We start from the raw sequence: 22,515 nt of genomic DNA, 5'->3' as shown, positions 1-22,515 counted from the left end.
TACATAAAAAACTTTGTAAAGTAGTAGGGATAATGAACAAATATAGAAATGTATTTCCTGTAACTATAAAAAAATTAGTATATAATTCCCTTTTTCACTCAATTCTTTGTTATTGCCACCTGGTATGGGGGACAACAACAAAAAGTAACTTTGACAGGTTGAGGTTAATGCAAAAAAAAGCAATAAGGATACTTGAAAATGTCCCACGTGACCATAGTTCTCTTCCTTTATTTGCAAAGCATAAAAAACTTGACGTATCTAACATGTACTCTAATAGATTAACGGTCACATATCATCGTGCCTTAAGAGAACATATTACAGTAATTTTTGACCTCGCTAAACTTGAAAATAATGTATCATTATATTCCTCACGCCATTGGCGTCCATGGAGAATCCCATCATCTAGAACTAATTTTGGCTTCCAGAGGTTGAGTTACAGATTACCGTCACTGTTGAACACCTTATATTCCCAAGAAGTTGATTCACCTTCATTAAATGCCCATAGAACTGAGGCTTTCTTATATTGAGTGAAAATGTTTGTCATATGTTTGGTATATTTTCTACTTCAGTCTGTTTTTGAAGCGCAACCTATTTCCAATGACACTTATTTTATGCGATATCTTATATAAGTTATCTTTATTGTGTTTTTCTTTCGTGTCTGGAGATGAGTGTTGGTAAACTTTCGTTAAATGTCCATAAAACTTAAACTTGCCGGTAATAAATAGATTCTTTGCCTTATGTTTGTTATATCTATCTATCTCAATGTGTATTGAGACGATGCTTAATATATTGCTAAATATCATGTTACATCAGTTATTTTCACTGTTTTTTTTGTGTGTGTTTTTGATGACAGTGCCGCTCTGCCCTGTGTTTTTTGGGGGGCAGGAACCCGTCAAGCTGCAAACTTGCAGCTTTTTTTCCTGGCCCCCCTTGTCACATGTGTGTAAAAGCGCTGTAACAAAAATAAACTGATTCTGATTCTGATTCTGATTCTGAGTTGGAAAACAATAGAAGATCACAGGAACCACTTGGGGGAGTATTAAAGAGGGAACATAATATGGCCTTAAAGGTAAGTTCCAACTGAGCATTACACTTAGGACTTAATAGAATACCAAATATGGGTAGGACACAATGAAGCATTAAAGGTGTGCACAATACAGCCTTAAGGAAGTATAAAAAATAAAGCACGATTAATCATTAAAGATGGAACGCAACCAAGCAACCATGGTAGGACACAATGAGTCATGAAAAAATAGGTCGCTATAAAGCATCAAAATGAGGAAACAACGGAGCATTACAGGTGGGACACAAAGATGTTTAAAGCTATGTCAAAATAGACCACGAAATGAAGCACACAATGGAGCCCCAAATCTAGTACACACTGGAGAATCAGAATAGAACACTATGATGCTTCAAAGATGGGGCATAATGAATGATCAAAGGTTGGACATAATAAAACATCCATTATAGGACACAATGAGGCATGAAAATAGGACACAAGAAAGCGTAAAGAGTATAAGACAATACAGGATCAAACGTAGGTGGCAGTGAATAATCAAAAGTAGTGCGAAACGGAGCATTACGGGAGGGTCGCAGTGAAACCTTAGACATGACAATGTAGAACCTCAAAGGTAGGACACAATAGAGAGTCAAAGGTAGAACACAATAGCGACTGAAACCAAGGGCACATAGGAGCACCGAAGATGGAATACAAAGAAACATAAAAAATGGGGAATAGTGAATAAAATAAAGCATCAATGACGTACACGATGAGGCATAAATATAGGACGGTATAAAACAAAAGTAGAAGAAAATGAAGCACACAAAGGGGGGGGGGGGGAACAATGAAGCGCCAAATATAGGAGACCATCAGGAATAAAAAGTAGGACACAACGCAACATTACAGATAGGACACAGTGGAGCCTTAACGTTCTGACAAAATAGAACATCAATGGTAAGACACAATGAAGCAACAATGTTATGACAAAATAGAGCGTAAAAGGTAGGAAACATTAGAGCGTCAAATGGAGGACACAATAGAGCCTCGAATTTAGGACAGAATGGAGCATCAAAGGTAGGCTAGAATGGTACATTGCTATTAAATAATATAAATTCGTACCTAACAAACCCTTTCAATTGATCCAAGGAACACTCAGACCATTGTCCATTTCGTGCGCCGTTTGCACGTGGCGCCATTATGTAGCCATCTTTTGGGTTGCACACAAGATTTTTGTAAGCAGGAGTGTAATACCCCGGTTTGTCACCGTCGTGCACCATTCCAAGCCTGTTGAAAAAGTTAAAATTTCCAGGTTTGTTAGTGGCGTTCTCCCGAATTTATTAGATGCAGGTTTAAAGTGCACCAACATGTGCAATCAATATGTCAATAACATGTGAATATATCACGATATATGAGGGGACCGGATTTCAGAAGAAAACAGAGTCCAAGGGACAAGAACTGTCCCAACGAAATATCTTCTACAGATACCTTCTTGTTATCTGTCAAAAAATGAAAACTACGAGATTCGTTTGTGGCTTCCTTTTGAAATCGGAGGTCAAAGCAGGCACAAAAATCATCCACGTGTGACATATTATGCATCAGAAACACCTGTGAATATATTCCGATATGTAAGGGAAGTCATTTAAACAAATAATATTAATATCTAGTTGTTGCTTCGCCCCACCGTACATGTTGTAACGCGGGTGGGTGTTCACGTCATCATGAATGCCCGATAACTTAACTCAGCGCCACCGGTCGCTCTTGCATTGCCAGTTTTTCGCAAGATCTAACAGCGTCCCAAGGACACGAGTTTTCCCCAAGGCAAATCTGGTACTAAGTGTCCCCCCTAAATTGTTTCGTCTTTTTTTTAGTCGCAGAAGAAAAAATAAAGCGTGTATTCTGGAACGCAGTCTTTCCGCAAATATGGCGCTAGCGGTGCTGACTACACACGAAACATCAATGTTGACTGCAATCTGGTTAAATATACTACTCAATCTTCGGCAGTTTTAAATGGGGAAAGGGCGGATGACGAGGTTCAGAAATTCATGGAGAGTAATGGCGTCAGCCACCCCCAGGAATGGGCTCCACTTTTCCAATTAAGGTACTGAGAAATAATTTATAAATGTTAATTAACATGACGTTTATTTCTGAAAGATTGCCACCTGGTCCCTAACGCTAGCGCTATTATTTGGCAGTGACTCTGCATTCAACAAGCAACAAAATTGTTTTGTGAAAAAAAAAAAAAATTTGTAGACGCGCTGTAGTATGTTTGAAAGGGTTCGATTTGCTAATGTGTACAAACCAATATAATTTACAATTACGATGATAGTTCGAGTTTTACTGCACTTTCAACTCTGCAGAGGAATGAAACAATATGACATTCACGAAACAATGTCAGTGTTTCAAAGTATTTTCCGTGCATGTCCAGTGAATGCTACCATTGTTTTGGTATCTCTCTGTTTTTGCGTAGAAAAATCTGGTTTGCGGAGCTGCAGTCGGAAGAACGTGAGCGCGCGGTGTATTCGTTATCGGCGCTCACATTTTGCCTAACTGTTTACTCCATTCGTAAACTCTTCGCAATGATAGCGTCAGTTCCTGATAATGGGCTTGTAATCTGTCTGAATTGAAACTAGATGAAATTTCTTATTTAGAAGAAATTTGATTGTTCACCACTTTTTCAGGCGCACAAACGCATTGCTCTATGTGGTCGCGTGAGTTAACGCAAGCGCTAAAATTGAGTATGTTATTCAAAAACTCCCTATTGAGAAGGACGTGTACATGCGGTGCGTCGGCACTTTGAGAAGGATGCGTACATGAAGTTCCTTCGAGCTGTGCAACATGCTTTTTTTTTTTTTTTAATGAGCGTATTCTTAGCTTTTTGAAGGCCATAAAAATTGGGGTTCATATTTCCTTTTTAAATATTGAACGTGTTTCTTAGAAAGCACACGACTTTGAATATATTTGGCATACATAGTTTGAAGCTACTTGACCATAAAAACAAGAGCGAGTGGGACTGAAACCGGATAATTCTCGACCGGCTCTTTTTTAGGAGGAAAGAAAACAATTTCCAGTCTCCAATTGTGTTCTGCGTAGTTAGCCCTTATAGGTCATGTTCGAATAAAAACCTCGGCGAGCTTAAATACCCTTTAAGTGCGATAAGAAAAGAAGGGCATTGAAGACAAACAGACATGACAGGCTTTCGACGTTCAACAAAACGTTTACTGGCTCGACTTCGCTTCCTGAAGCTTGAGGGGGGTCGTCGGGGAGGTAGAAAGGGAGGGTGGTGGATGAGAGAAGCGTGAGCCATGTGGCCTTGCTTGAGGCTATGCCTGAACGGCGGAAGGTAGGGTTCTGCTCTGTGTCAATCGGCACGTCGCCGTAAACGCATGGCTGCGAGCAGGGTCTCACCTTCCGCCGTGCACCCATAGCTGCGATAAGGCCCACATTGCTCAAGCGCGAGACACATGGGCGGCAGAATCGTCCGATCCGACTTCCGATCCGGCAGTCCGAACGCCGCTCCGAATCGCCACACGCGACAGTTTGAGACACACGCTTCCGACCTTGCATGCGGCACGACGATCCGTTCGGCTCCGCCGAGGAGATCCAAGCACTTCAGCGGAGGTTCGCGTTCATAGATCTCTGGTCTCAAATTGATGGTTTAGCTTGCACGAGCGAAGTTAGGAGCTCGTTCTCTCTAGCGCGTGCATTCTCTACCGGGGCCATCTATTTCGAATGGGTCAGCGGGATCCACGCGTCCGGCTTCCCGTCGCCCGTCCCGTTTTCTTACTCGTCCCGCCAGATCCAGTACGTCATCATGACGTTCGCGCTAGCTGTGCTGTCATTGGCTGGACGCATTCGACAATCTCTCCGCCGTGCGAAACTATCTAGCGCGTTGGACGCACGTCGGATCGCCGATCCGACGTCTGAAGCGACAAAATTTTTCGGATCAGGCAGTCGTATTGCCGGATCGGGCGTCAGATCAGATATATTTTTCGCACGTGTCTCTCGCGCTTCACGCTACTCTCCCCAGCACCCTCCCTCTCTCCCAAGTAGCACGGATATTGGCCAAGCAACGGCCAATGGCTGGCGATGGTCCTTTGGCCAGTGGCCAAAGAATCGCCGTTCATTGGCCAACACTTGGCCGATGGCTGATTGCCAGTGGCCATTGGCCAATGGCAAGAGAAAGGCCGTTCATCGGCCAATCACAGGCCACCCAAGCAGCACGGATTTTGGCCAAGCAATGACCAATGTCTGGCGATGGTCTTTTGGCCAGTGGCCAGAGAGTGGCCATTCATTGGCCAATGCTTGGCCGATGGCTGATGGCCAGTGGCCATTGGCCAATGGCTAGATAAAGGCCAGTCACCGGCCAGTCTCTGGCCACTGTCTGGCTACTTGGCTAAGGACCATTGCCAGCCATTGGCCGATGACTGGCCAACTCTGTGCTGCTTGGGCACTGTCTAGCCGCTGGCCAAAGGAACATTTCTAGCCACTGGCCAATGATAGGCCCACTCTGTGCTGCTTGGGTCTACCTCTCAGACGCCCCCCGTCGAGTTTCAAAAGGCGAAGTTGAGTCAGTTAATGTTTTGTTTAAAGTCGAAAGGCCTGTCTTGTCCGTTTGTCTTCAATGCCCCTCTTTCCTTATCCTAAAATAGAAACCTAGACGCTGATTGGAGCGGAGCAATTGCGGCCAGTGTAGACTGCGAAACACGGTGCTCATTTTCCAAGCCCTGCTTCAGGCCATCGTAAGTACCCTTAGATGGGCATTTTGGTAACACAAGCAGAGTGCACAAAATGGCAAGCCAGCGGAGCCGTGACTTGTACAATTGCCTTTGTTCAAAGACCCGACCCGGCGCTTATTGAAAACCGTTAATGGTCTGATTGGTATGCACTCGGTGAATCACATGCTGCTTCTCATCGCATAAAGTTACAGCCGAGCCTGTTTCAGAAGGCCCTATGTAAGCGGCCAGGGACAGAGAAGCACATTTCCACCTGAAGGGTAAGTGGCGTTCGGACGGTAGCTGCTATAGCGTATGGTACACTTGTGCTGGTGATTTGAAAAATTTAATGACTTAAAATTACAAAATGCCGAGTCTCATATGTAATGCATTACCGTTACAAATTACTTTCGCTGACAAATGACGGATTAGATTACTCGTCACGTTACCAATTACTTTCACGTCATTTTTTTCCGTAGAACATTCAGAAGATAATAAAAACAATTATGATATTTTTTCAGAAGTTTTCACTATTTTCCTCTACTCATTCTTCCGTATTAGGGTAGTCTTTCTGAAAATAAAACATTCCATTAAAGAGAAAGAGTGTAGGTTCATTCCGTTCACCTGTAGGCTGACAAGGCACCGAAAGCTGCACCCAGACCCGCCATCCCGCTAGCTTACGGCCTCCGGAAATGATCCCTGAAATTGTGCAGACAAAGCTAGCGGTGCGTATGCTCAGTAGCAGCGTCTACGAGATTCGGAGCTAAAGAAGCGATCTACGAAAGCTTCCTTATGAGTCGGGGGTTTCGCCTGTTATTCACACGAAAGAAAAAACTCGGTGCTAACGTTACAATGTATAGCCAATGTAGAATGCAAGTGTCCCAGTTTACTTTGATGTGTTTACGTAGATTAGAGTTTGTTGTGTTGTTGATGACAATATGTGGTTTTTGGCAAGAAAGTAACACTGAAACTCTAGATTTCGTTCTCCTTAATGCTCTGTCTGAATTTTGAACATTTCCTTAAGAGATGGCCATGGAGACGACGGACTCTTCATGGCCGAAAACACGAGCAGTCAGTGAAAAAGTAGCGGATACGGGAACAGCGGTTCTCACTTTCATGCCAATATTCGTGGAGGCCAGGGAAGGGGAGGGCATAGAGAGTGAGAAAATCAGTGGCCATCGGTCTGACAAAACAATGAAGGAGCACACTACATTTACTCTCTCTCTGTCAGCACTCTTTAGGCGGCCTATCCACCCCTCCCCCCACCTCTTTATGTTGACAGTTGACTGTAAAGTAAGGAGTGGACTCGACAACCATGTCTACACAAGTAAACCAAAAGACGTATCGTCCGAACCCTCGAAAACGATGCTGTTATCCTCGCGCCAGACGCTTTTCAGCCGTGCCTCAAGAGCACGCTAGAATAAAGTAGCGCACCTCAAAGACAGAAAGAGTTCGACCACCTCGCGCGAGGCTACATCGCCTGTTACGCGACTCGAAGCCCGCGAATTGAGGGAATATGGACCCGCGTTTGATGTCTGTGCAGGTGGCGGGAAACGTCCAAGAAGTTGCAAAGGGTGAAACGGTGTAAAAAGATAAAAACAAACCGGAAGAACTTTCTCCTGTCTTAAAGAAAAAACAACAACAACAACAACAACAAAAAAACGGGATGGCAGGTGACGGAGACCGTTCTCGGCATTGTCTTACATGGTCTTGTATTTCACTAGTTGTGCATGCCTTGCCAGTCTTTCTAGTGGTTCTAGTGACCAGTCATACAAAAAATCGTGTTTTCTTTTCGGCTACTCTCCCCTTCCTTTTGTCTTCTATTTTGTTGAACTTGCTCTCTTTATGCTGCTGAATGTTCAGCTCTTATTGTTCCAGTTACTTTATTATGCTCTTATTTTGTTTTAAAGAAAGAGTAATTAAAGTAATTCGTTTCCAACTTGTTGTAACGAAATTACATTACAACCTAACTCCGAAAAAAAGTAACATGGTATTATGCAATTGCTTGAAAAAGTAACGAATTACCAATGATCCGTTACTTGTAACGGATTACTTCCCAAGTCTGGCATATTGGACCGGGGCCGCCATAGCATGCGGGACCGTGCCCAAGCAAGCCTGCTGCGGAAAGGGGGGGGGGGGGGGAGGCGCAAAGGCCTCGAAGAGCTCGTGGCATTGACAATGAATCACGACAGGCATTCAGAGCTAAATACCGGCCTCTACTGCCCTGGCGGGGAGCGCAAATTGCGCTTGGGATAAGTGAGGCGTCTTATGAGGAATGCGAGCTCATTGAGGACAGCCACTGGCCACGCCCTCAAAAGTAGGGGTTGCAGCAGTACTTACACACCTTGTCTCATAAATAACACCCCCAAAACAACAATTAGATGTCTAGTTTATTGACGTCGAACCGACGATGCCAAATAATACGAGCAGTTCGAATAGTAGAGTGGCACAAGTTATTAAAATAGGTAATGTACGCATAAAAACTACAAAAAAATATTAAAGTTTTTGTTAGTGGTGCTGCAAAACATCAGTGTTTTATGCTGTAGTCTTTTATGCTTACTTTAGCTATTTAGTATGTTATATCGCACAGCTCACAAGTTGCTTGTAAATGTTGAATCGTCAGTTCGACGTCAGTGGCCCGAACGTCGAAATGTAGTTTTGGGGTGTTATGTATGGGACAAGGGGTGTGAGCACTACACCACCTATTTCTGAGAATGCGGGACAGAGCCCGAAAGAATCAAGCTAAGCCGAGAGCGGTGATATGTTTGCTGTAGCATATGACAACTTTCAAATCTCAGCTCGCAGTTTTTTCACCTTGTGACGGCAGGGGTGGACACTAAACATTTAAAGTTGTAACGAGTATTTTTAGCTCGGAGGTGGAAGAACAATAGATACAGCGTAAAAAAAAAAAATAACAAGCAAGCGCTGTAAACGGGTTTTTCTGATGCATAATGCACACTCATATAAAGAGTCTCGATATCCCCTCACAAAGTCAACAAACTAGAGAAAAAGCGCTTGAAAGTAGCAACCGGGTCGGCGTGCATTGCCCTTTTCATGTTCCTGAAATGCGCTCTAGCCTCGTCCTGAAGGTAACACAGGCGCATCGTATTTTCTGATGCGGATACTTACAAGTGTCCCCATTCATGGGTGAGAATGCTGACCATGCTGAATGTATGGGGCATATCTTCTGTTGCGGCAACACGTAAAAATCTGCACAGTTGCCCAATGTAGGCAGCACCTGCAAGCAATATTGAAAAAAAAAAAAAAGAAATTCAAATTTCGAGTATGAAGCACTATTGTTTCTGTTTCTAATCAGTTTAATAACATGTACAAATACTGCGTGGTTGAAATTTTGAAGGGGATACATGAGTGCAAACATGAAAATGCACGCGCAAAACAGCAAAAAAAGTATTTTAAATTTTATAATGTAGGTCCATAATATTATGTCGTAAAAAAAATTACAATCGGCAATACTTATTACTTTTGTACGATATGAGCGTGTTGATGCTTTTTTTAAGGGTAAGAAACGGGAGACGCATAGGGACGAAACAGACAGGACAATCTTCCAACTTGAACTACATTTATTTTCGGCTTTAAGCACGGTGCCCCACCGCTGCGTTGGACGAAGAAAAATGAAAAGCTCTTGGGGAAGAAGGGAGGCGAGAAGAATGAAAGAAAAAGCCCCAAAAAAGAAGAGAGAGGGGGGAGCGTGCGAGCGGGATTACGGGATTACATAACGAAGACGGGTATACGTAACCGCCTCTGCTGGTGACCTCGTCGACTCGCCGTGTTCGTCAAAGTTCGACGTTCATCGTCGGCCTCGAGAAGGCTAGCTCCGTATATGATAGCAAGAAGGATAGAGTACCTATGTTCTGCGGGCTAATTGCGATTTGAAACGCCTAGATTATTTCTCTCCCGATGCGCTTGCGGTGGCCTCCCAGGTTCGTTGTGGCGGCAAAAACGCAGCCAGCGCAACTTTCCCATGAATGACAGTCGGGCGCTGGGAATCTGAAACAGCATTTTTTGCGTCTATCTGATGCTCTCGAAGCCGGTTGTTACTGGACCGGCTCCGAGAGCATCATATAAGGCGGTGTCGTCCCCATCCGGCTGAAGCCTCAATTCGGCTAGTGCCTCAATTCGGCTAGAAGTTTCAATTCGGCTGGACGTTCCAGTTCGGCTACATCCTCAATTCGGCTAGATGTTTCAATTCGGCTGGACGCTTCAGTTTGGCTAAATCTTCACTTCGGCTACAAGTTTCAATTCGGCTGCATGCTTCAGTTCGGCTAGATCCTTGTTTCAATTCGGCTGGACGTTCCAAGTTTATCAAGCTAGACACCCAAGCATAAGGTGCCCCCAATTTTTTTAGAGAGACGTTAACTATATCTGCATCTTGCCTTAACATTGCAACGTCCAAGCACAGATCAATAAGTTCAAGCAGCTACAGATGTTGGTGGGCGGTGAGCCAGCTTTTTAGGGCACTCCTTGGAGCCCGTAGGGTGGGCGCCTGTGCATAGAGCACATCGGGGCGTACACTCGTGGCCTTGTTCCGCCGCCTTTGCTCGTCCCACAAAATCTGCGGGCTAATGGCTTCCTTCATGATAGAAACTGTACCCGTCTTCACGTTACGAAGCCCAAATGGTTCGTTCGAAACTCTTATTTGTTTGGAGCATGGCTAGCACAACCACATCAGAGAACAGAATGGAACATATTTCTTTCGTGCTGCTGAGCTATTGTTGGGGTTCCGCAGGCTTTATTTGTTGCATTCGAAATTCTTCTAATCAGTTGGAAACAAGTTCTACTGCCAAAACCCAACCCCTCCCCACCCCGACGTCACAAATAGTGATGTCACATAGACTAGGGGAACACAACTACACCATAAACAGAATCACTTCTGCGCACTAAGGCATACATTGCCAAGATTGCAGATGTCGAGCAGAACTAAAAACATTGCCCCGTAATAAGTAAAAATAATAATCAACTAATTAGGGAAATTATTGAAGCTGAAAAGATTTCGAGGTTAGAAGAAAACTGTGTCACTAAACTTTGTCCAAATTTATTAAAAAAAAAATTAGATTATCTTGCATCCAGATGAAACCAGAAATAACAATAAAAAATCGTTTTGTTTAAAAAGACAGGCGCAGGCAGAGAAGAAAAAATACAAATCTGTGTTGCAAGTCAGAGCTTCATGAATGTCTTTTCCTTTTGTGTGTCCCTGTGCTTCGTTGCGATTTTTTCGCGCTGAGGAGGAGTATGCAACACCAGTTTGCCCGAGCCTCCATATTTTTAATACTGCCAGTAGAAACTTTCACTTTGAAAATATGATGAGGACCGAATTTGAAAATTAAATGTCGCCAAACAATGTTTTGCGGACGTAAAGTTTTGGTTACGAGGTCAGTCACAGCTACTGGTGTGTTTAGCCAATTTTGAGGCAAATTTGTGACCTTGAAAAAAAATTACAGGTATACTTTTACATCCTCCTTAGCCTCCTGAAGATGTAAATCACTGGATTGAACCCCTACCATATTGTTTTGTCTCATAACTGATGAAGGTATCTTCTTTTTTTCTTCAACTCAGTTCGACGTAGGAGCTGCCAAGGCGTCCTGTCCCTTTCACGTGAACAGTGGCCAGCACTGGAAGAAGCAATCTCTGGACTGCTGTAATCCATTCTTTGGGCAAGTGAATAAATTTCTTTGAAGCAGAGACCTGGTGTTCGCACAGCAGCTCCACAGAACAAACAACACAAACGCAAATGTTTCTGTGCCCAAAGCCTTCGTAGCTGCTTGAACTTATTGATCTGAGCTTGCACGTTGCAATGTTAAGGCAAGATGCAGATATAGTTAACATCTGTCTAAAAAAATTGGGGGCACCTTACGCTTGGATGTCTAGCTTGATCAACTTGGAACGTCCAGCCGAATTGAAACAAGGATCTAGCCGAACTGAAGCATGCAGCCGAATTGAAACTTGTAGCCGAACTGAAGATTTAGCCAAACTGAAGCGTCCAGCCGAATTGAAACTTCTAGCCGAATTGAGGATGTAGCCGAACTGGAACGTCCAGCCGAATTGAAACTTCTAGCCGAATTGAGGCACTATCCGAATTGAGGCTTCAGCCGGATTGGGACGTAACCATATAAGGCCGGGAGCTTAAGTCGGTCGGAAAAGCCGAGATAGGCTCCTGGCTTATCCGACCCCAAGATGCAGCAAAAAAAAAAAAAGAAAAAAGGCGGCGTCCACCGCCGTCAAGTTAAGAGTAGGAAAGGGGAAAATGGGGAGGTGACGAATGGAATTTTCAGCCTGGTTAAAACATATTGTGCTTGTAGGCGTTTAACGACCACCTGGGAAGACCGGCGTACTTGGCCCCGCAGGGCAGGCGAATAAGGAGCACCTTTGACTTGCAGACGGTGAACTTGCCTGCATGAACACCACCTGGCAGGCTAGTTAGTTATACATATAAGAATATCAAAGCGCATAACGACGAGGAAGAAAAAAAGAGTGAGACAGGAAAGAGCGCGCTTTGTCTTGTACCCAACTGTTTTCCTTCATCGTCGTTTTGCGCTTTAATATTCTAAAATTGCTTCGATGTTTTTGAGGCAGCTAAGGGGGGGGGGGGGGGGGGTCCCTCCGTGCTTAAGATCTTACACATGTCGCCGAGCCTAGGTTTGCACGTAAAACCGACTTTTTTTGACAAAATTGGAGACGAGTGCTTCTATGCGGTGAGATGTATGAACATACGAAATGCAAGGTGGTCTTCTTGTGGCAGGCGATGTGTTGACGTCTCCCTTAGGCGGGTGTTCTGTGGCAAATATTTTCTAGTTGGCCGGAGTAAGATCGCTAGGATAGCCTGCCCTCTGTGCACGCGCGCAATTCTGGTTTATGCTAGCAACCGGTGGTGGGTGCAAGATTTGGCGCACGCTGAGGAGTGCAGGCACCTGACGATGGCGTTTTTTATGTTTCCATTGTGCGCTTGAGAATGAGATCAGCGGCTTTGTTGTTCGCTGTTGTAACGAGCAGCATACTCTTTTTTCAGAAGATTGGAACCCTCTAGAAACTGCAATTCGCCTTCCGTAGAGCTCTCCCTCTTGAATGTCAGGTACCCAGGCGAAGCCGATGATTGACGTCGAGCGTCGACGAGCGCGATGAGATACGAGGTCATATATAAGAAGAGGCTGTTACGCAGATCCCCTTCATTTCGTAATCTCGCTATTCCCACCTCCTTCCCCCCCCCCCCCCCTTCCTCATAGAGGCTTCCTTAAAATCCCATACAACGGAGGAAATGAATTTGTAGGTGTATATTTACGGCGCGAAACGAATGTGTAGTTAGCGCCCGCGGGAGCCGCCGCGGGTCACGTGGTAGACCATTGCGCCGCCGCGCCGCGCCGCCGCCGCCGCACGCTGAGCGTGGTGCGCCGCCGGTTCAACTTGTTTGTTCTCGCCGCCACCGCCGCCGCGCTAATTCATCTGCTCCGGGGCGCCGTCGCCGGCACTTGACCGGAGCAAAGGTATATCACGTCAGCTTGCGCTTTATCAGGAGCTTCCTTCATTCTATAAAAGTTACTAAAAAACTTTCGTTTTTTTTTTTTTTTTTTTTTTTGCCTTTTAATCGAAGTGCAAATAAGTAACTCTCAGAGAACATAGGAAGCTTCCGAAAGAGCGGAAGCACCACGCGACAAATAGCGACCAGTCATGTGATAAATAGCGGCCACTTTTGCGCAGCGCCCGCGGTCGCCAACTGGAAATTTGCATCGCCCCGTAAATATAGCTCTAGAAACTTTTATATTCGTTGTAAATTCGTTTTTATGACTTCCCTTTCTCAACCATGCTGTTAAAAAAAATTATCTTGGCATGTGTCCTTTAAGTACATTTCTATATTGCATAGTTTTAACAAAAAACGAAAGGCAAAATTAGGTTGTATGGGAGCGAATATTTTCAACTTTGTAGAGTTATCCCAATCTGGACACATTGGGCGATGGAAGAATGTAGCAGCCTCTTTTGATACCTGTAGGTCTGTGATATATCCTAGCAAGAAAATAAACCTAAATAATCTTTTATTTTGCTTAGGAGGGATTGGGTTATACCAATCTTCTTTCTGTTTAGTTTTAGTGCAACTTGAATAGGCGATGTAATCGGTGGTCACAAAGCGCTTGATTTATAAATCGCTTTATCTTAGTTTCGAGGTTACCTCTCAGATGGGTTCCAAATACCACAAGCTAGTTTTAAAGCCGGTCTGAGAGAATAAGAATTAATGCTTGTTTCACACGGCGGAATGTATTCCCCAAACGTTTTTGTATAAAATACATAATTATTGTGGCCTTAACCACATTATTATCTTCTTGATCGTTTCATTTTAAGGGAGATCAATAATACACTTTGGAATCCTTAAAGTGTCTACATTTTGAAATATTTTATTTACTTGCCACAGAAGTGCCGAAGGACAGATAAAAAGTGAAGAAGGTAACGACAACACGAAGCGCGCTAAAAATTTAACGTTTATTACAAAACACGCTGACATAAATACCTAAATAACCCACGTCACTTCCAGCCACCCCAGTATCTCTCTCTCTCTCTCTCTTTAAAAAGCTTATAGGACATTTAAGCTTCGCCTTTAATTTTGAACGCGATAGCGTTATCGGGTCCCGATCACATCGCTTTCTCATTCGCCGTGCAAGAATGTCCTGCGTGGCCTACTCAGTAGCCTGCCTGGCTGGGGCAAACGACGGGTCGTTGGTTCAAATCACGCGTAACATTCCTCAATTTTTTTCTCCAAGGCAAGTGAACTACTTTATAAATTGAAATCATTTGAGACAAGCGGCGACGCTTAATACGCACTGTATGCCATGTTTTCTTCACTTTCGTTCCACGCGTGGCGTCACGGTCCACGTTAGCGTTGTGGGTTGTTCGAAATTCCCGGGCGAGGCCATGTGGCCGTGACGTCATGTCTCTATCAACGAATCAGGACTTTGTCGTCAAACGAACCAACGCCGGCTTTTCTGCGACACGAGCTCCTTAACGCTCTCGAGTTAACATAACATTTCCTTATCTCACAGGGTCATAGACGGCTCAGCGATACACTTCTCGGCGCACCCTGTTTCGATGACAAGCGATTTTGTGAATTTCCTGAACGGTTCTTCTGGTGTGCCGTTTCAGGATGGTTCTGTTTGAAAACAAGGGCTTGCTCCGGCCTTGATCGCAATGCACTGCCAAACGCCCAGGCGGCGTTTGTCTGAAAGCTCCTGCGTGTTCTCTAGCTCAGTAATTATCTAGTTCGTATTCATTAGCTCACAGCTTCGGTAAAAACGAATGTATTTAGAGTTCTGGTAAATTAGGATTTTTTTTTCAAGTATGACATTAGTCCTTTAGCACATATATGACAAATGCGAACCTTAAAAAAGCAAAAACAGACAAACAAAAACATCAGGTTTTTTTTTTATATGAGAATAATGAAGGAAATGGCCGCATAATCAGTATGCGTTTCTACGTACCCAGGACAACGCTGGAAAGTACGCCATTTTCATCAAGACTTGCGATGTCACGCCTAAAAAAATGTTAGAAGGTAATAGAAATACATTTTAACATTATAGAATAACGTTTCAATCACACACTCAACTAGACTCGTTTTCTGCATAAACGGAGGAATGGTTCAACTCTCTTTCTGCACTCACTGACAGTCTATAAAACACAATGCTTGGACAGTTCTATGAATGCAATTGTCGCTTCGCGGCCACTGAAATTGCGAAATGAACCAATAAAAATGAAAGCCGTTTACAACTCCCTGTAACGCCGAATTAGAGCGCAGCTCTGGAGGGGTCCTCCGGGGTTCACGTCCCCTCGGGAAGGGGGGGGGGGGGGGGGGGGAGGGGAGGAGAGGAATGGGGGGTTTCACGTGACCTTCCAGAAAAAATTTTCCGCTAGATTTAGCGCGGAAATTTTTCCGCTAAATCTAGAGGGGGCAATTTTTCCGCTACATTTATCGGGAAAACTTTTCTGCTACATTTAGCGGGGAAATTTTTCCGCTAGATTTAGCGGGGAAAATTTTTGCGCTAGATTTAGTTGGGAAATTATTCCGTTCGATTTAGCGGGAAAAGTGATTCGCTAAATTTAGCGGTGAAATCTTTCCGCTAGATTTAACGGGAAAATTTCCGCTAGATTTAGTGGGGAAATTATCCCGCTAAATGTAGCGGGGAACTTTTTCCCCAAGATTTAGCGGGAAAAATTTTTCCCTTAGATCTAGCGGGTAAATTTTTGCGCTAGATTTAGCAGGAAATTTTTGCGCTAGATTTAGCGGGAAAGTTTTCCGCTAGATATCGCGGGGAAATTTTTCCGGTTGATTTAGCGGGGAATGACTGAAAAGGAAACATCGCACCCTCAAAACAAGCACTCTAACCGTTCATGCACACAAAAAAAAAGAGCCACTTACACAGCGCTCACTGGCAACTTTACATTATATTTACAATATTCGTTTTCGTCTTTCTTTGGGACTAGGGTTTCTATGGCAATAAATTGCACTTTTCTTCTTCCTTCTTTTTCCTGTGTTTTTGTAATAGGAAGCTAAACCATAAAATTATTGTATGGCTAAGTACTCTAGTTCTTTGTTGGATAACGTTATGGAAGGAGTGCTGACACATCTCTCCTTTTGGCTGGCAACGTTCTCTGCTTCCATGATTTCTCTTGTCAACTTGTCGTAGTTCTTGCCTAACACTGTGCATTTCTCCAGCTGCGTTGTGCAGCCACAGTCTCGGCACTGAATTCCCAGGTGTCCGGAGTTTTTTTTGGTGATAGTGTAGTTCTGCTCACGAAGGCGATCGTTGACGCACGGTCCGGTCTGTCCTATGTATTGTCGTCCACAGGATAGAGGGAAGGAGTAAACCACCTTTTAGGTACACTGTACGACGTTGTTTTTATGTTTCTTCGTGCACTTGACTGTGGTTCTTGTGAATGTATTTACTCTCTTGCACAGGCTATGAAGTTTGTTAGGGGCTGAGAAGACGATGTCCAGGTTAACTCTATTAGCTATTTTCTTTAGAACGTGGGAAAAGTTGTGAATATATGGCACAATGATCGGTTTCTTGGCCCTGTCCTTTTCTTTTTGTTTAATGTGGTCCCCTTGCTTGATGACTTTGATGAGTCTTTTGGCCACTGATGTTAGTAAGTGGTTGGATGTCCTCCGCATTTTAATCGAGAGACTTGCCCGTTGAATCTTGTTTGCATGGAATGGTAGCATGATTTTGTAAGTGCGTTGTTGAGACTTAACCGCACAATGCTCCGCTTAACAAGTTTCGAGTGCGCCGAGTTGAAAGGTAGAAGTGGCTTTTTCCCCCTGGGCTCATAGGACCAGCATACATGATAAGGTAAAATAAAAAGTTGCAGATCCAGGAATCTTAACGAGTGATCAACTGGAAGTTCGTGCGTAATGTTTAATTGGTTCATGCACCTATTAAAGCTGTCTAGAACTTCGGCAACCATGGTTGTAAAGTCGTGATCATCTGTTTCTAGTACGATTAAATAATCGTCAACATACCGGAAGACTGATAACTATAGAAGCATCCAAGGTGTGCCCTAACTGCCTGTCTTGGTGGGCAAGATAGAGGTCGCTAATGACAGGGGCAATGCATGATCCTATGCAGACGCCCTGCTTTTGTATGTAGGTATGACCATCCCAAGTAGCGAACGTGGATTTGAGACAGAGGTTAATCGAGTTCAAAAATTCTCCTTGGAGATATGCCTGATGCATTCTGGAATGAAATAGTGCCATAGGTGTCTATGCGTTCCTCAATGCACTTTAGGAGACGGTCTTGGGGCAGTGCATAGTAGAGGTCCTTAATAACGATGGAGAACATTTGTAGATTTTTTCGGCTCTGATGCTCATGGTAGAAGGTGAAGACGTCGTAGGAACTTCTGATCAGGTACGGGTCGTCAACGGTGAGCATATTCAGTCTTTCTTGTCAATATTATTTTCTATCACAATAGCCACCTTAAAGAATCACTGCTATCACCTCCCCATCGTATTTTCCCGCGTCTAGATCACCTATGTAAATTACGTCCAATTCGATCATCAACTGTTTCTCACCAGACTTCCACACTACCATTGGCCATCGAGGATTGGAATTCACTACCTCATAACATCGTTTGTATTAATGATACTACTAAATTTGTTGAAGCCATTACCCTCTTTTTATCTAACCTACCTAGCTAGCTTACAGTGTTATAATTGCGTTTACTGTTCTATTTGTTTTTGTTCTATTGCCACCCCCTTGTATAATGCCCCACGGGCCCTCAAGGAAAATAAATGATGATGATTAGGCCACAGACTTTTGCCACGTTCTCCATTCAGAAATGATAACTCCAAGGGGACAGTTTGTTTTATGAGTTTTTGCGCTGAAGAATAATTCTAAGCTCAACTTTTTACTGCGATCAATATAGGAGCAGAGTTGTTTTAAATCTTGCGATTGGCAAAATTGTTTAGCTTCCCTTTTCACCTTTCCTAGAGAAGTCTCGTTGCGGCTGCAGAAAACAGATTCGATCGCTGTTAATGCCTTTTCTCGAAATGTGTCCTTCTGCATGAGGACTCTTTCCCTCTATCCTGTGGACGACAATACATAGCACAGACCGGACGGTGCGTCAACGATCGCCTTCGTGAGCACAACTGCACTATCACCAACAAGAACTCCGGACACCTGGGAATTCACTGCCGAGACTGTGGCTGCACAGCGCAGCTGGAGACATGCACAGTGTTAGGAAAGAACTACGACAAGCTGACAAGAGGAATCATGGAAGCAGAGAACATTGCCAGCCAAAAGGAGAGATGTGTCAGCGCTCCTTCCATAACGTTATCCAACAAAGAACTAGAGTACTTAGCCATACAATAATTTTATGGTTTAGCTTCCTATTACAAAAACACAGGAAAAAGAAGGAAGAAGAAAAGGGCATTTTTTTTGCCATATAAAGCCTAGTTCAAAGAAAGACGAAAACGAAAATTGTAAATATAACGTAGAGTTGTCAGTCAGCGCTGTGTAAGTGGCCCTTTCTTTTGTGTGCATGAACGGTTAGAGTGCTTGTTTTGAGGGTGCGCTGTTTCCTTGTCAGTCATGAACAACAAAATCGCCCGAACCTCCGTTTTAGCGGGGAAGTTTTCCCGCTAGATTTAGCGGGGAAATTCTTCCGCTAGATTTACCGGGGAAATTTTTACGCTAGATTTAGCGGGGATATTTTCCCTAGAATTAGTGGGGAAATTTTTTCGATAGATATAGGGGGCGAATTTTTCCGCTAGATTTAGCGGGGAAGTTTTTCCACTAGATTTAGCGGGGGAAGTTTTTCCGCTAGATTTAGCGGGTGAATTTTCCCGCTAGATTCAGTGGGGAAATTTTTCCACTAGATTTATTGGGGAAATTCACCCATAATGCACCGCGATTTTACGCCGACGCCGATGCCGACGTCGACGGCGACGCCGCTCAAGACGGAAACGGGCGCCTAAGAGCTGCGCTCTAACAACCCGGTGAATAAAACTCGAGGGATCAGGCCTGAACATAACTAGAAATATCCTGCCTTCTTCGGCAGTCAGGGACAACAAGAACTGAAAGCCGTTTACAAGCCCCTGTAACGCCGGATTAGAGCCCAGCTCTTGAGGAGGAGGATGGAAGGGCACTGAGGTGTAGGTGACTCCCTTAGGTCACGTGACCTCGGGGGGGGGGGGGGGTCACGTGACCTGCAAGGGATCACATGACCTAAAAAGGTCACGTGACCTCAGGGGGTAACGTGACATGAGGGGATCACGTGACCTGAGGGGGTCACGCGACTTCAGGGGGCCACATGACATTAGGGGGTCAATGACATCAGGGCCGGTTTGCTCATCTTGCGGCTGCGGCTGCGGCCGCGCACAAGAGGGATTTTCACGTCACGTGACCAGCTCCATGGGGACAAAGAAGTACCTAGCGTCCCTGCCTAATGGCGGAGAGATCCGCATCGCTTCAAGCACAAAAGCCTAATGTCGCTCGCAGGAACTGATTGCAGGGACTTTCAACTGAAGTCCAATTGACCGCCCCGTTATACTGTAGGAGCGGCAGGTAAAGTTACGGCCAGGGAGGGTAAATAGGAGCCCAAAGAAAGAAAAAAACACACGAGATAAAAGCGGTGGCAGCATATTTATCTACCTCTGCCGGCGCCGGCGCCTCGCGCGTTCTGCTGTGGTCGAGAGGTTAAACCGCCGGTACTTGTCGTCGCGGCGTGAAAGTTCCGGGTTCAAATTGCACTAGGGGCTTCTTTTTTTTTTCTTTTTTTGTATTTTGCGCGTGTCTTACTTTTTAACTGTGATCCTTTTTAGGAAATCATCCACTTGCACTACTGCACCTTAAACGGTTTTTACTGTTAGTCCCACCTGTTCAATCGAAACACCTGGAAGAAAAAAAAAAAAGGATCAACGCAAGTTAACGCGTTACTAGAATCATTTCATAATGTTCATTAAAAGGAAATCAAGATAACAGCATCGCTATGGCTTTCACACTAACGGAGCCGAAACAAGCATCCTTTCCCCAGCAACTAGTTTTATGTGTTTTTAAATATACAACGCTCTTGCTACGATTCCTTTCAATAACAAGAGATGCCTATTTAGGACTAATAAAAACTGCAGTTGTGACAATTAAAAAAAAAGCCTAGCAACTGTGGCTACACTGATTGACCGAAATCCTACAGGCAAGGCAGCAAGTCAAACGTCTAAGAAAGTAGTAAAACCGAAATAAAAGCGATCATACTTTTACTTGCATGGAATGTGATAAAAAGTATATTTATACTCTTTACATTTTGTTGTGGCAATCGTTTTGTAATAGTACCACATTACTTGTTGAATTTTAGTTAGATTAGCGGACGATCACGACCGAATGCAAAAATGAATCAGGCGTCGACATCGCAAACCCTCTCTCTAATGCAAACACCAAAAATGACTTTGGAACAACAAATGGAATTCATTATAATTAATTCCATTTATGATCCAAAGTCATTTTAGGTCCCTCAGTCTAATTCAAACTCCTAAAATGACTTTGGATCAACAAATGGAATGAAATGATTGTATTAGCGCGTTAACTTGCGTTCGTCTTTTTTTTTCTTCCCGATGTTTCGATTGAACAGGTGGGACTAACAGAAAAAAACGTGTAAGGCGCAGTAGTGCAAGTGGATGATTTCCTAAAAAGGATCACAGCTAAAAAGTAAGGCGCTCACGAAATACAAAAAAAAAGCAAAAAAAAAAGAAAGAAATCCTTAGCGCGATTTGGACCCGGAACTTTCACGCCGCGACGACAAGTACCGGCGCTTTAACCTCTGGACCAATGCAGAAGGCGCCGGCGCCGGCGGAGGTAGATAAATATACTGCTACCGCTTTTATCTCCTGTGGTTTCTTCTTTATTTTGACTCCTATTTACCCTCCCTGGCCGTAACTTTACCTGCCGCTCCTACAGTATAAAGGGGCGGTCAATTAGATTCCAGATGAAAGTCCCTGCAATCAGTTTCTGCGAGCGAAATTAGGCTTTTGTGCTTCAAGCCATGCGGATCACTCCGCCATAAGGCAGGGACGCTAGGTACTTCGTTGTCCCCATGGAGCTGGTCACGTGACGTAAAAATCCCTCCTGGCCGCAGCCGCGACCGCAGCCGCAAGATGAGCAAACCGGCCCAGGGGTCCCCGTGACCTCAGGGGGTAACCCTCATTACCCTCGTGAGGGTAACCCTATTGACTCTCGTGACCCTCGTGAGGGTAACCACCGTGACCCTCGTGACCCTTGTGAGGGCAACTCTCATGGCCCTTGTGAGGGTAACTCTCACGACCCTCGTGAGAGTAACTCTGGTGATCCTCGTGAGGGTGACTGTCATAACCCTGGTGAGGGTAACGCTCATAACCCTCGTGACCCTCGTGAGGGTAACCCTTTTGAGGGTAACTAACCTTCGTAACCCTCGTGAGGGTGACAAGAGTTTTCAGGGTTATTCTCACGAGGGTTACGAAGGTAACCCTCGTGATCCTCGTGAGGGTAACCCTCGTGAGAGCAACCCTCGTTATTCTTCACGAGGGTTACGAGGGTTGCGCGCGGTTATGCCGACGGCGATGCCGACGCCAACGCCGACATGACATCAGGGGTCATGTGACCTCAGGGGGATCACGTGACCTCAGAGGGTCACGTGACCTGAGGGGGTCACGTGATCCAGGGTGTCACTTGACATGAGGGTGGTGACGTGACCCCAGGGGGTCACGTGACTTGAGGGGGGTTACGTGACCTCGGGGGGTCACGTGACATCAGAGGTCATGGACACCAGGAGGTCACGTGATTTCAGGGGGGTCACGTGTCCTCAGGGGGTAACCCTCATGACATTCATGAGGTTAGCCCTCGTGAACCTCGTGAGGGTAACCCTCGCGACCCTCGTGAAGGTAACCCTAGTAACCCCCGTGAGAGTAATTCTCGTGACCCTCGTGAAGGTAATCCTCGTAACCCTCGTGAGAGTAAACCTGCTAACCCTCGTAACCCTCACGAGGGTTATGAGGGTTATTTATCTTCAAAAGGGTTACCCTCACGAGGGTTACGAGGGTTACGCACAGTTATGCCGATGGCGACGCCGCTCAAGCCGGAAACGGGCACCTAAGGGCTGCGCTCTAAAACAGAGATAAGCAGCAAGCTTGTTTCCACATCTAAATAAAACGAAAGATAAATAAAAATTAAACACCTTTACAATCCCCTGTAACACAGAATAAGAACCCATCTATTGAGGAGGAGGAGAAGAAGGTTCGGAGAGGAGGCTATGCCTATCCTCTTCATTTGTATCCTCCCCTCCTCCTCT

At 44.7% G+C, this 22,515-nt stretch overlaps 1 protein-coding gene across 1 annotated transcript in view; it reads right to left on the bottom strand.

The window, feature by feature from the left end:
* Positions 1–22,515, bottom strand: part of LOC115330622 (A disintegrin and metalloproteinase with thrombospondin motifs 2-like) — a 55,892-nt gene that overhangs the window by 11,081 nt on the left and 22,296 nt on the right. The window contains exons 10-12 of the mRNA XM_042293574.1: positions 15,189–15,241; positions 8,842–8,950; positions 2,120–2,284 (exon numbers count right to left, since the gene is read on the bottom strand). Of these exons, the coding sequence (XP_042149508.1) occupies positions 2,120–2,284; positions 8,842–8,950; positions 15,189–15,241 (327 nt within the window). The remainder of the gene's footprint in view (positions 1–2,119; positions 2,285–8,841; positions 8,951–15,188; positions 15,242–22,515) is intronic.

The sequence above is a fragment of the Ixodes scapularis genome, unplaced genomic scaffold (assembly GCF_016920785.2).
Source record: "Ixodes scapularis isolate PalLabHiFi unplaced genomic scaffold, ASM1692078v2 PGA_scaffold4__175_contigs__length_147842914, whole genome shotgun sequence".
NCBI lineage: Eukaryota > Metazoa > Arthropoda > Arachnida > Ixodida > Ixodidae > Ixodes > Ixodes scapularis.
Note: the sequence above shows the minus strand (reverse complement) of the source record. Positions and strands in the feature narration are given on the sequence as shown.